The sequence below is a fragment of the Sinocyclocheilus grahami genome, unplaced genomic scaffold (assembly GCF_001515645.1).
Source record: "Sinocyclocheilus grahami isolate Dianchi unplaced genomic scaffold, SAMN03320097.WGS_v1.1 scaffold253.1, whole genome shotgun sequence".
Classification (NCBI taxonomy): Eukaryota; Metazoa; Chordata; class Actinopteri; order Cypriniformes; family Cyprinidae; genus Sinocyclocheilus; species Sinocyclocheilus grahami.
In genome coordinates this window covers 1,227,477-1,240,416 of record NW_015505432.1, presented here as the reverse complement: position 1 = coordinate 1,240,416, position 12,940 = coordinate 1,227,477, and the positions used below count along the sequence as shown (strand labels likewise).

General features: G+C 36.5%; 2 protein-coding genes across 2 annotated transcripts in view; both read right to left on the bottom strand.

The window, feature by feature from the left end:
- The window catches only part of LOC107598629 (matrix metalloproteinase-25-like), an 8,455-nt gene extending 8,211 nt beyond the window's left edge, over window positions 1-244 (bottom strand). The window contains exon 1 of the mRNA XM_016290022.1: window positions 209-244. Within this exon, the coding sequence (XP_016145508.1) occupies window positions 209-244 (36 nt within the window). The remainder of the gene's footprint in view (window positions 1-208) is intronic.
- Window positions 245-3,730: 3,486 nt separating this feature from the next.
- On the bottom strand, window positions 3,731-11,349 carry LOC107598674 (paired box protein Pax-6-like). The gene is made up of 8 exons (XM_016290066.1): window positions 11,150-11,349; window positions 9,692-9,818; window positions 8,676-8,834; window positions 8,486-8,568; window positions 8,236-8,392; window positions 6,518-6,588; window positions 6,000-6,129; window positions 3,731-4,893 (listed from the first exon to the last, which is right to left on the bottom strand). Exons 2-8 carry the CDS (start codon window positions 9,798-9,800, stop codon window positions 4,808-4,810), a joined length of 795 nt encoding a protein of 264 aa, XP_016145552.1. The 5' UTR covers window positions 9,801-9,818; window positions 11,150-11,349; the 3' UTR covers window positions 3,731-4,807.
- Window positions 11,350-12,940: the final 1,591 nt, after the last annotated feature.

Below are 12,940 nucleotides of genomic sequence, written 5' to 3'. Positions count from 1 at the left end.
TCTCTCTCTCTCTCTCTCTCTCTCTCTCTCTCTCTCTGTTTTCTGTAAAATCTCTATAAGAATCTCTCACTTCCTGCTGAATCAAATAAGCATGACTTAAGTGCATTAAATATGCATAATTAATATTAACATTAATTATTAAATTATGCCTTGATTCAGCTTTACCATGCTCAGATTTTTCATCAGTCAAAAAACACCAAAAACCCACAAAGCACAAATGAGGTAAAGGTGCAGTCACACCCATAACGGAAAGAAACCGGATGTTTCAAACCTCACCAAACCGTTACAACACTCAATAATGCTCTATTTCTTAAGAGTTGTCACCCTCAGTAAAACAAACACTGCGATTATTATAAACCAAAAAACTGAATGTGTATTTTTTTCTTTCATCTGCAGTATTTTATAATTCCCCTTTTAAAAATCAATAGTGAAAATACATAATCACTAAGTTTTTTTTTGTTTTTTTTTATAATTGAGACATCAGTGACCATTAGATACCTAAAATAGGATAGTGTGACAGGAAGTATTGGCAGGAAGAAAAGATCACAGGGGACCAGGAAATTTACAGACATGTGTGTGTGTGTGTGTGTGTGTGTGTGTATGTTTTAAGAAACAATTTAGGAGACTGATTTTACTTTGAAGTTTAAGGCCCCAGTGTATTTAACAGAAGTTCAAACATCTGATGATGATGCAAAGTCATGCAGTTTTGTAACACTCTTCTTGTCATAGGACAAATTTCAACATATTTCTCAAGGTATGTCAGATACATAAACATGTGGTAAGTGATGGAAAAACAGGACTTTGATTAGCAATATCACACCAAGACAGCTATTGTTCATAATGTGTGCTGATATTGAGGTGTGGTCACATTGGCATTGCTTGGCGAAGGCTGGTGAGTGTAATCCAGTCATTTCACTAGGAATCCGCACAGTCATGAAAAGTTCCCCACACAGATTTTTGCTCATGTTCAAGCTGGTCATTCAAATTCACTGTGCGGACCAAGAGAAGCTGTTTGGTTTGAAATCGACTTCTGTGTGAGCTGTTGACAATTGACTTTTTTTGCAAAATGTGACCACACCTTGATATTGCTTTTATACAACAGATCAATAAACCATAAATTAATATTGACTAAATTACATTTTGTTGAGTGAATGATACTCTGACTCACTCAAAGTAATCACTTTATGGAAGCTTGTTTGCACCATGGAATAAAAATAAAAACATAAATAAAATGAACTGTGACTTTTTATTTCACATTTTGTTCTGAGTATATATATCTCACTATTCGTACCTTGTTTCTCCCAGTTCTGAGAGGGAAAAAAAGTCAGAATTTTGAGATTTTAATTCCGAGTTTATATCTCACAATTTAGATTTGGTTTCTCGCAACTTTTTGTTTAAATCTGACAGTTTGGACTGTGTTTTTCACAACTCTGACTTTTTTCTCAGAATTGTACGTTTATAGAAACAAAGTCTGAATAGTAAGAAATAAACTTGAAATAAAGAGTCGCAATTCCCTTTTTAATTTTTTTTATCCCGTGTCAGAAATGGGCTTCCATACTTGTCACCAATAACTAACCTGCCGATAGAAATAGTTTGAAGTTTGATTCATTTGGACAGTTAACTCGCACACTGAATTGTTTGCCTCGGTTTCTCACATTGTAACGACATTCTTAAGACAGAAAACAAAAAGAGCTCTGGTAAGGTGGATATTTAGGCCTTCCTGTCACCCACGGTAGTGATCAATGACAGGATCAATGGAGTTTTTATTTTGTGCATGCAGCTTGTGAACGACTGTAGGCTATTGCAAAGCCTATATATATATATATACACAGTATATGTACCAAAAAAAGTTTGTAAATTGGGACACTTTTGGGGGACTTGAGACGAAATTTAAAGGGTTAGTTCACCCAAAAATGAAAATTCTGTCATTAATTACTCACCCTCGTGTTGTTCCAAACCCGTAAGACCTTCGATCATCTTCGGAACACAATTTAAGATATTTTTGATGAAATCTGAGGGCTCTCTGGCCCTCCCATAGACAGCAAGGTAACTACCACGTTCAAGGTCCAGAAAAGTACCAAGATGATCGACAAAGTAGTCCGTGTGACATCAGTGGTTCAACTGTAAAGTTACGAAGCTACGAGAATACTTTTTTGCGCAAAGAAAACAAAAATAACGACTTTATTCCACATTTTCGTCTCTACTGCGTCACTTGTGGACACGCGTTCACAACAGTATCATGACGCGAGCGTGTGGCGATGCGTGTTTTCTTTGCGCAAAAAAGTATTCTCGTAGCTTCGTAACTTTACAGTTGAACCACTGATGTCACACGGACTACTTTGTCGATCATCTTGATACTTGACCTTGAACGTGGTAGTTACCTTGCTGTCTATGGGAGGGTCAGAGAGCCCTCAGATTTCATCAAAAATATCTTAAATTGTGTTCCGAAGATGAACGAAGGTCTTACGGGTTTGGAACAACACGAGGGCGAGTAATTAATGACAGAATTTTCATTTTTGGGTGAACTAACCCTTTAACTCTCTAAAACTGCCCAAGTGTCTGTGAGCAGAGTCTTCATTTGGACTTCTTCCTCTTTCTCTTTGTGTTGCCAGACATCATTTGTTTTCACTTCTACTTTTGATGACAAAGTCATACAAAGTTATTAACACGGCAGACAACATAAGGCACGCATGATCATATCTGTGAGCTCCAGAATGTCCATTTCCTGCTGTTTGAAAGTGCCTGCAAACCATCAGTGATACTTCTCTCTCATCTTTCCCAACCCCCCAACTGCCAGAGAGTGCATCTGAAAGCACTATTAGTGGTACATGACACTGTATCGCTAATGCCTTGAGAGAGAGAGACAGAGAAAGTAAGAGGAAGAGAGATACACAGTGATATATTAATGGCTAGACAATCTGGGTTAATTCCTGCTTCACTAAAACTATTTAAAGCTAGTATAATGACTCATCAAGTGGCTTTGTTGTAGATTCAAATGTATGAAACTAGTAAATAGGATATATATTTAAAGAGATATAAAAAAATCATGTGACTGGTGTAATGCAATCGGAATATCCCTTTTGGAAGTGAAACCATTTACATGTGTGTATGTACAGTGAAAAATGTTCATATGCTTATTTGGTTAAATGGACTAAAATGATTATGATCAATTGGGATGAAGCTGTATTTGAGACAATTACAACATACAGTTCATGATTGCAAGATAGATATTTTATTAAAGGGTTTAATGCATACATGAAATAGGTTGACTATCTTGAGTGAACACAACATCCACATATAGTACAAGAGGGTCAAAAATTGACATAAAAATATTTAAAAATACCAGTTTACAGGAATAGTCAGATTTGGAAAAATTTAGCATAAAAGCATAACAGTAATCCACAGTTAATCTACACGACTCCAATTAATGTCCATCAAATATGGACTCGAATTCTGTCCAGAAGAAACCGTTTAAAGCTAAAACACATTAATGATGGATTCGTTTCTCACAAAAACACAACTTTTCAATTCACAATTCATTAATTGTTGGACTGGAGTGGTGTGGACTACTTGCAGATTATTGTGATGCTTTTATCAGCTGTTTGGACTCTCATTCTGACGGCACCCATTCACTGCAGAGGATCCATTGGTGAGCTAGTGATGTTGGTAAAAATTCTCCAAATCTGTTCCAGTGAAGAAACAAACTCATTTACATCTTGGATGACCTGAGGATGAGCACATTTTTAGCAGATTTTCATTTTTGGGTGAACTATTCCTTTAAGCGTGGCTGTCATTAAATAAAAAGCGAGATTCTGAACAGTCTGAAATTAATGTACATTTTCAGTTCAACTTTACATGTTGTGCTGATAAAATTTGAATCAAAAAAGTGTGTTGTTAATTTTAAAAGAATGAAAAAAGAAGCAATTTCATTGTAAATCCGTATTTCTTTCTCTCCTTCACACACGCACACAAAGAGAGAACGTCTTTGAATTCATAAAAAATCCATAAACTGCAGTTTAAGCACAGAGATAGTTTCCTAATATTCAAACATTTTCTCAGAGTCATAAATATATACTGTATGACACTATGTTCAGTATAAATACTTTGGCTTGCCAGATGAGATATGCTGGAGATTTTTTGGCAATAGATTTTTGCATATAGTATTCACTGATGTGATTGTCACTGCTTTCTGCTTTTTAAATCAAACAGCTGTTTACTGGTCACTGATTAAGTGCAAATATGACTGGCTTTCAGTCCCTGCTCTGATTGAACTTGGCATTTACCTTGATTGCCACAAGCTTACTGAGGTTTGTGAAAGGGTAAGGTCAAAAACATTTAATAAAAAGTGATATATCACATATCTGATTATGAAAATGATCACAACAAATAAATGACTTTAAAGGGAACATGACAGTGGAGAAATTAGGAATTATCATAAAAGAAGTTGAAACCAGTTATGTTATTAAAACATCATAATATAATCCCAAATTCTGCAAAGTTGCTACCAGGAACTTACGGCAAGAGACATTTGCTAAAAAAACAGCACGAATGTCATTGCACAATGCTTCATCATGTAAATCATATACATTCCTGTTTGTCTGAAAATGAATGGAAGCAAATATAGCACACTGTCATCAGATCTAAAAATATGACTAAAAGAAATGTGCATGTCAAATTAAGGAATTTTGTTCTTTAGGTTTAACCATCAGAGGATTATTTCCCTCAGCGTTTAGAACATTTTGTTTTTGACCTTTTGTAAACATACATATTTAGTATTCTAATGCAAATTCTACCTCGCCTTTTCTTTTCACTGCAGTCTGGCCCAATACTGCCCCATATTTTGATCATTTCCTGGTACCTGGACAGGTACAGAAATGCCTGGAGAAATCAAACCTAAAGCAGAAAAATAATAATGCACTTTTATCTATTAAAATAATAATTTGGTCTAAAATTAAAATTGGCTGAAGATTTACTCACTCTCACCAAGATGTAGGTGAGTTTGTTTCTTCATCGGAACCGATTTGGAGAAATGTAGCATTCCATCACTTGCTCACCAATGGAGCTTCTGCAGTGGATGGGTGCCGTCAGAATGAGAGTTGATAAAAACATCACAATAATCCACACCACTCCAGTCCATCAATTACTATTATTTGTTTCTTTCAGACACGCAACTTTTCACTTCTCAAATTGATGGACTGGAGTGGTGTGGATTATTGTGATGTTTTTATCAACTCTCATTCTGACGGCACCCATTCACTACAGAAGCTCCATTGGTGAGCGAGTGATGGAATGCTACATTTCTCCAAAATCTGTTCAGATGAAGAAGCAAACTCATCTACATCTTGGATATAGTAGGTAAGCAAATTGTCGGCAAATACGAATTTTTGGGGGGCAAACTATTCCTTTAAAACAACCAACAAACAAATAACTAAATCAATAAATAGACAGGAGCTATTGAAACTGTAATTGTCAGGATCTTGCGATGGATAGCACAGGGCTTTAGCTGTCATACAGACAGTAAATGAAGAGCTGGTAGACTCACCTGTGCTGGTGTTAGCTGAAGGGCAAATAACTAAATCAATAAATAGACAGGAGCTATTGAAACTGTAATTGTCAGGATCTTGCGATGGATAGCACAGGGTTTTAGCTGTCATACAGACAGTAAATGAAGAGCTGGTAGACTCACCTGTGCTGGTGTTAGCTGAAGGAGGAGGTGGTAGAGCTCCATTGGTGAGCGAGTGATGGAATGCTACATTTCTCCAAAATCTGTTCAGATGAAGAAGCAAACTCATCTACATCTTGGATATAGTAGGTAAGCAAATTGTCGGCAAATACGAATTTTTGGGGGGCAAACTATTCCTTTAAAACAACCAACAAACAAATAACTAAATCAATAAATAGACAGGAGCTATTGAAACTGTAATTGTCAGGATCTTGCGATGGATAGCACAGGGCTTTAGCTGTCATACAGACAGTAAATGAAGAGCTGGTAGACTCACCTGTGCTGGTGTTAGCTGAAGGAGGAGGTGGTAGATGGGGAGAGGAGTATGATGTCTCAAAAGAGCGAGGGGCAGATGGGGATGGAGGCAGCATGCACGAGTATGAGGAGGCAGATGGAGAAGGAGCCGACTGCAAAGAAGCGAAATGCAGTGAAGAACAGAATCGTATACCAACATACTACTGTGCACAGTATGCATTTTATACTACATATACAGTATTAGTACATTACTATATTTGCCAAAATGTGATACTACTGTTTGAAACGTTAATCATTAAATAATGCCTATCATTTTGCTCTGTGTAGACACTACTACACATTCAGTGAGTAGTCAGCTAGTAGGCTATTCCATTCTAAAGCCAGACAGATTTTCTGGTGATCACTGATGTCAGTTTCATTGTCACAACAAGAGGGCGCTAATACATAATAGTACAGATGCACATAGCCCTGAAAAATTGGTAGTGCAATCTTTTGTGATATAGAAATGTGAATCTCCTAAAATGAACAGTAGTGTCTCACCTGAACCCCAGAGTAGACTGACAGAGTGTTGTAACTGGGGAGAGCCGTGTCACTCTGACTGAACATGGATGCTAAACACACACAAACAAAGACGTGAGGAAAAAAATTATAAATAAAAAAACATATGAGGTAGGCAACAGCTTAAAGGGTTAGTTCACCCAAAAATGAAAATTAGCCCATGAATTACTCACCCTCAAGTCATCCTAGGTGTATATGACTTTCTTCTTTCAGACGAATCCAGTCGGAGTTATATTAAAAATAGTCTTTGATCTTTCAAGCTGTTTAATGCCACTCAGCGGGTGTTGCAGTGCATCAGTCCAAAAGAAGTGAAATAAAAAGCGCCCATACATAAAAAAAAAAGTGTCTCACACGGCTCCGGGGGGTGAACAAAGGCCTTCTGTAGCGAATCGATGCGCTTTTGTAAGAAAAATATCTATATTCAAAACGTAATAACCACTTTAATCTAGCTTGTGCTCACTGTTGTACACGGAAGCAGCTCCGGGAGGATGACGCAAGATGTCGGTGTTGCGCATGCGCCGGTGAGTCTCGTGAAAACCAACGTTTGTTAACAGGAGCAAAGGAAGCAAAGTTTCCTTACTTTAGCAAAGGAAAACCAGTCTCCTCTTGGCTTATATCGAAATCCTCCGACATTCTTCTTTACAAATCCTCGTTTTGTACTTCTAATTAGTGACCGTTGTTTTGATCTCTCCGCTGCGCTTCTGCGTTCATCACTTCTGAGCGGCGCATGCGCAACTCTGACCTCATACGTCATCCTCCCAGAACTGCTTCTGTGTAAAACTGTTGGCGCAAGCTACATTAAAGTGATTATTACGTTTTGAATATGGCTACAGAAGGCCTTTGTTCACCCCCCGGAGCCGTGTGAGACACTTTTTTTTTATGGGTGGGCGCTTTTTAATGAAGTGCTTTTGGACTGAAGCACTGCAACACCTGCTGAGTGGCATTAAACAGCTTGAAAGATCAAAGACAATTTTTTTATATAACTCCGACTGGATTCGAATGAAAGAAGAAAGTCATATACACCTAGGATGAATTGAGGGTGAGTAATTTATGGGCTAATTTTCATTTTTGGGTGAAATAACCCTTTAACCATTAATGAGTATGTATGACATCTTAAGAATAATTCTTAATTCATAGAAATCAACACCATATATGAGCACAAACTGAATTATGAGAATTATGTAAGTAACCAAAAAAGGCTAAACAAATACAAATCTTACATTTTAGCTACTTCAAAGGCACAAACAAACAAATACATTTTAATTAGGTAAATCAATTATTCCAACAATTTCAAAACTGATTTAAAGTGTTTAAAAATGTTTTTTAAGTTCACTAGAAACATAAAATCATGCACATAATATGACATCTTAAGAATAATTCTTAATTCATAGAAATAGTTATTAAAGCATCAACACCATAAATGAGCACAAACTGAATTATGAGAATTATGTAAGTAACCAAAAAAGGCTAAACAAATACAAATCTTACATTTTAGCTACTTCAAAGGCACAAACAAACAAATACATTTTAATTAGGTAAATCAATTATTCCAACAATTTCAAAACTGATTTAAAGTGTTTAAAAATGTTTTTTAAGTTCACTAGAAACATAAAATCATGCACATACAAATAAGATGAGAAAGGGGAAAAGTGTCCAGTACGGTATTCAAATTTCTCATTTATGTAAATCTCCGTTCCCACCTGCACTGTTGCCATGCGGATGATGATAGACAGCTGAGTTAAAGGATGTGCTCAGTGAAGCGTGTGTTTGAGCACAGGAAGTCCCGCCTCCAGACCGCCTCTGGTTTCGAAGCTTCTCCTCGCGCCTCCATTTGGCTCTTCGATTGGAAAACCACACCTGCCAATCAAGGTCCAATGTATATGAAATGATCTATCATATTTATTTTGCTGCTTTTGTGAAGTCGACAAATTGACAAGGACAGTTACATACTTGTATCCTTGCCTCTGGAAGGTCGATTTTGTGTGCGAGTCGCTCCCGTGCGAAAACATCTGGATAATGTGTTATCTCAAACTCTAAATGAAGTTTAGTAGTTAATTTTTTTTTTCTTTGAAATAAATGCTTGGTTTTATTTTTATTTACATTTTTCATTATTAATTCAAATTTGTGTCTGTTTTCTTACCCTTATCCAAGGCCTCGATCTGCTCTGTTGTGAAGCTGGTTCTGTTGCGCTGAAGTTTCCTCTTCAGCTGCAGCCTCAGTCGAGACTCTTCTCCCTCATCTCTTTCCACATGCCCTCCTTCTCCTGCCATCCTCCCATCCGTCCCCACCAGGCAGCCATCTGACACAAAAATAAATAAATAAATTTGTAAAAAGTTGCTAATCTGTAGAATGAAAGTGTGGAAGCAGGGAATCATTATATGCATTCTTAAGGATTAGTTCATAAAAAGTATTTTACTATTTTACAATAATAATAAATCGTCAAAACCAAAACAAAAGTGGTAGTAAGCAAAATTGCTAAACAAATAAAAAAGTCTTAAATTGTTTAATTCTTAAAAAAAAAAAAACTTACAATTTTAGTTGAAATAAGTTTATACGCAGGTTCAATTTCAAGCATTTGAAGGGATAGTACACCCAACAATTTAATTCAAAACTTGTATGTATTTCTTTCTGTGAAACACAAAATATACCCAAAATAATAATAAATATTGTTGGGAACCAAGTTTTGCATCACTTTGCCTTTCATAGTATGTTTGGTTCATAGAAGTCAATGGGGTCCAAAACTGTTTGGTTACCAACATTCTTCAAAATATCTTCCTTTTTGTGTTCCACAGAGGAAATTCATACAGGCTTGAAATAACATGAGGGGAAGCAAACGATGACAGATTTTTAATGTTTGAGTGAACTGTCCCTTTAAGTATAAGCAGTGCCGTCCTTATGGGGGTGCAACGCTTGAGGGGGTCCCGCGGCGAACGGACCGAGGGGGGCCCCACTCCCTACCTCGCACCGGGCCCCGCATCAGCTAAGAACGGCCCTGAGTATAAGCTTTTTCTTCAAAATGTTAGAAACAGAAATTCAGTCCAGTTTGTTACATTTTTTAAAACACAACAATTGCACACATATATTTTAGTGCCTTATTATTGTGTCTTATATACAGCCAGAGGAGGTCAGACATATATCAGGCGTCGAGCATCTCACCAGTGCTGTGCTGGCTGGGAACTGTGTTCTGCTGATGGTACCAGTCATTTGCTCCACTCCAGTTTGAGGTGCTCTGGATATTCAGCATGGTCAACCTCTCAAACATCATGTACCTGACCACTCCAGCCTCAGAATGGAAAGAGACAGAAGAACTCAATTTAATTCAGGCTCCCTAAGATGCAGTATGACCTTTGACCCTCAGAAAATTTACAAGGAACAAAATGTATGGCAGAATCATACAGTCACACACAATCAATGTTAAAGTGGATTACAGGAGCATCATTTTATACACGAAGAGTCTCTTACATCATTAATACTAACAGTGTTCATTTATTAGCTCGTCACGTGTTTGCCCTAGGCGTACAGATTTGTGCATTAGAAGAAATGTGAAATTTAGGTGAATTAAATTACATACATACAATGTTACATTACATATTCATTGTCAATGACTTTCAAGAACAAAATGCTTTTATCTGTCCACATTATAATTTCTGTTGACCAGATCAGTTGTTTGATATTTTAACATATTTCCATTTCACATTTTTTTGTGCATACATTATTTTTAAATTATGATTTATATTTAGTTTTTAAAAATCTATAATAGGCTTTTAGAAGGTTTTCCTCGAAAACTAACCTTAATGAAACAAGCTCATTATGTGTTCAAATAACTGTATTTTGTTTTCTAATTAGCAATAACAGAGGAGATGTTCAATAACATTTTTGTAGCCAAGACATACTGTAACAGATGTTCAAAAATAAAACTAGACTGTAAAAAATAGCATGTTAAATTTACGGTAAAATCTGGCAGCTGTGGTTCACTTTCAGGCATTAGGGAACAGCATATTGGTGCCTGTACTGTATATTTTAAAACTTATAAGCATATATTTCATTAATGATGTCGTATTAATTTACCAAATGATACCAAAACCTGCTTTTTACCTAAAAATTTTATAATACGTAATCAGAAAGCCATATGATGCATCGTAAGTGGCCAGACGGTGCACATGGTAACACAAAGGACATTAAAATAATGCAATAAACACCAGCTAAATAACATAACAAATATATATAAAATATATCATGTGATGTTACGCAGGGACTTCTATGAACACCCTTTTACTGTTTTTCTCAACAACAAAAAAATAACTCAGTTTTTACAAAAAACATGTTTGAGAGTATTTTACAGTAAACTTACATATATGATAACGCTTACAATTTTTCACACTCTACTGTAATATTTTTTATATTTATGTAGTTTTTTACTCTAGCATTTTAGTGTTTTTTATTACAAAATGTTATACTTTGGAAAAAGTGAGACAACCAGACCATGTCTACAAATTTTATTTTGTTACTCAAATATTTTGAGTGTTGCTTTTACAAACCTTTGTGGACTCAATACAGCAGTTTCTAACAAAATTATAAGAAAGAGCAAAGAAAAAGAATACAAATCCAACTCACCAGCCGTTACATTACGAGCAGCACATCCACCAATGTTATCCCTCTTTTTAAATGTTATTGAGGGTTTCCTGACAACTTGCTTTGTTAACAATGAACTGTGTGTGTGGAGTGACAGAGAAATAGAAATGCATCTGCAGGCAATTCTGCCCTTAAAGAGAGAGAGAGACAGAGAGAGAGAGAGCGAGAGGAGAAGAGTGACACAACGAGTCAACATCAGTGTCAAGTTTGAACTTAATGCCAGAGAGAGAGCAGCAAAAAGAAAAAACTACAGATAATGGAGTGATGAAAAAGAAGAAGAGGGGAATGGCAGAAAGGAGCAGAGTTTAATATTAATTAGCCTGCACATGTTAAAAGATAAGTGGGATTTGGGAGGGAAAATGAGAGATCATTGGACATTTCTGAAGTGGAAATTTTTGCATTTCTTCTCACAACTTAAAAACACATTCATTTTAGTCTGTTTGTTTCAGCATGACGGAATCTACAGTTCTTCGTTAGATCGATTTCAAAGACTAAACCAATTGAGCAATTTTGTCTTTCAGTGTTGATTGTGATTGAAAATAAAGCATGCTGTCACTAACTTTAAAACAAAAACAAAAATCCATCTCTTTAATTTATCTACAGAATAAAATACACGTCCACAACTGGGAAAACTGGGAATTGTATGGGTTAATTCAGATCAAATAAGTCTGATTAAATTATATTTGATGTGGCCTTTCTCATTGAATACATTAGATCATAATTGAACATTTTGAAACAGAATTACTCATGTATATTTAATGTGATAAACACAATAAATTATATGTTGAGGATAGAATAATGAGAGAGCAATGAGAGTTGGATGAGGGTATAAATAAACCAGTGTGTGTGTGTGTGTGTGTGTGTGTGTGTGCGTGTGTGTGTGTTCATCAAGTCCTTAAAACAAAGCCAAATAACTCGCGCAGTTCAGAGAGACGAACTGCAACACTTCACTGAGGAGAATGAATAGCTTTCTATCTCAGGTAATGAAAAATAAACTTTCCCGTCTTTTTTGATTTTGACCGGGGGTCGTGCTACTTTCGTGGAACGGTGACTTCCTTCAACACACATTCTTTCCGGTTCTATGGTCCAGTTCCGCGGCTTCTCCGTCGTGTTGTGCTGCCCCTGGCGACACCGCGCTGCATCCTCCTCTCTGTCCCTGTCAGCTTCAGTCGTGCAGTAAAAGCAGACACAGAGCCTGAGGACACAGAGAGAGGGACACAACCGAGACAGAGACACAGCAGCAGCTCCGCAGAAGAGGAAGGTGAACACGGAGTCATGTAGTGAGCTGTCCGCTTTAGACATTATTAATAAGTGTTTAAGTGCCCCCTTGTGTTTAAACAGTATTTAAAGAGATTTTTTTTTATGCAACAAAAGAACAAATGCAAATACAAAGACAGAATAAGAACAAAATAAAGACAAATGAGGGTTACATACATTAATCAAAAGAATAGCCTACGCTCTTAAAAATAAAGGTGCTTCAAAAGGTTCTTCAAGCGATGCCATAGAAGAACCATTTTTGGTTCCACAAAGCACCATTCAGTCAAAGGTTCTTTAAAGGGGTCGTATGATGCTTTTTTAAAGATCATTATTTTGTGTATTTGGTGTAACAGAATATGTTGACATGCTTTAATGTTCAAAAAACACATTATTTTTCAAATACTGTACATTATTGTAGGTCCTCTATGCCCCGCCTCTCTCAAACGTTTCGTTTTCTACAAAGTCCCTCCTTCCGACAAGCGCAGTCTGCTCTGATTGGCCAGCTGACCCAGTGCA

What these genes read in the sequence shown, in the direction of transcription:
- LOC107598674 (XM_016290066.1), bottom strand. Translation starts at nt 9,800, where the DNA reads ATGATGTTTGAGAGGTTGACCATGCTGAATATCCAGAGCACCTCAAAC. An exon ending in TTCCAGAGGCAAGGATACAA is followed by an intron (nt 8,393 to 8,485) that starts GTATGTAACTGT and finishes CTTGATTGGCAG; the next exon opens with GTGTGGTTTTCCAATCGAAG. An exon ending in TCCGCATGGCAACAGTGCAG is followed by an intron (nt 6,589 to 8,235) that starts GTGGGAACGGAG and finishes GTGTGTGTTTAG; the next exon opens with CATCCATGTTCAGTCAGAGT.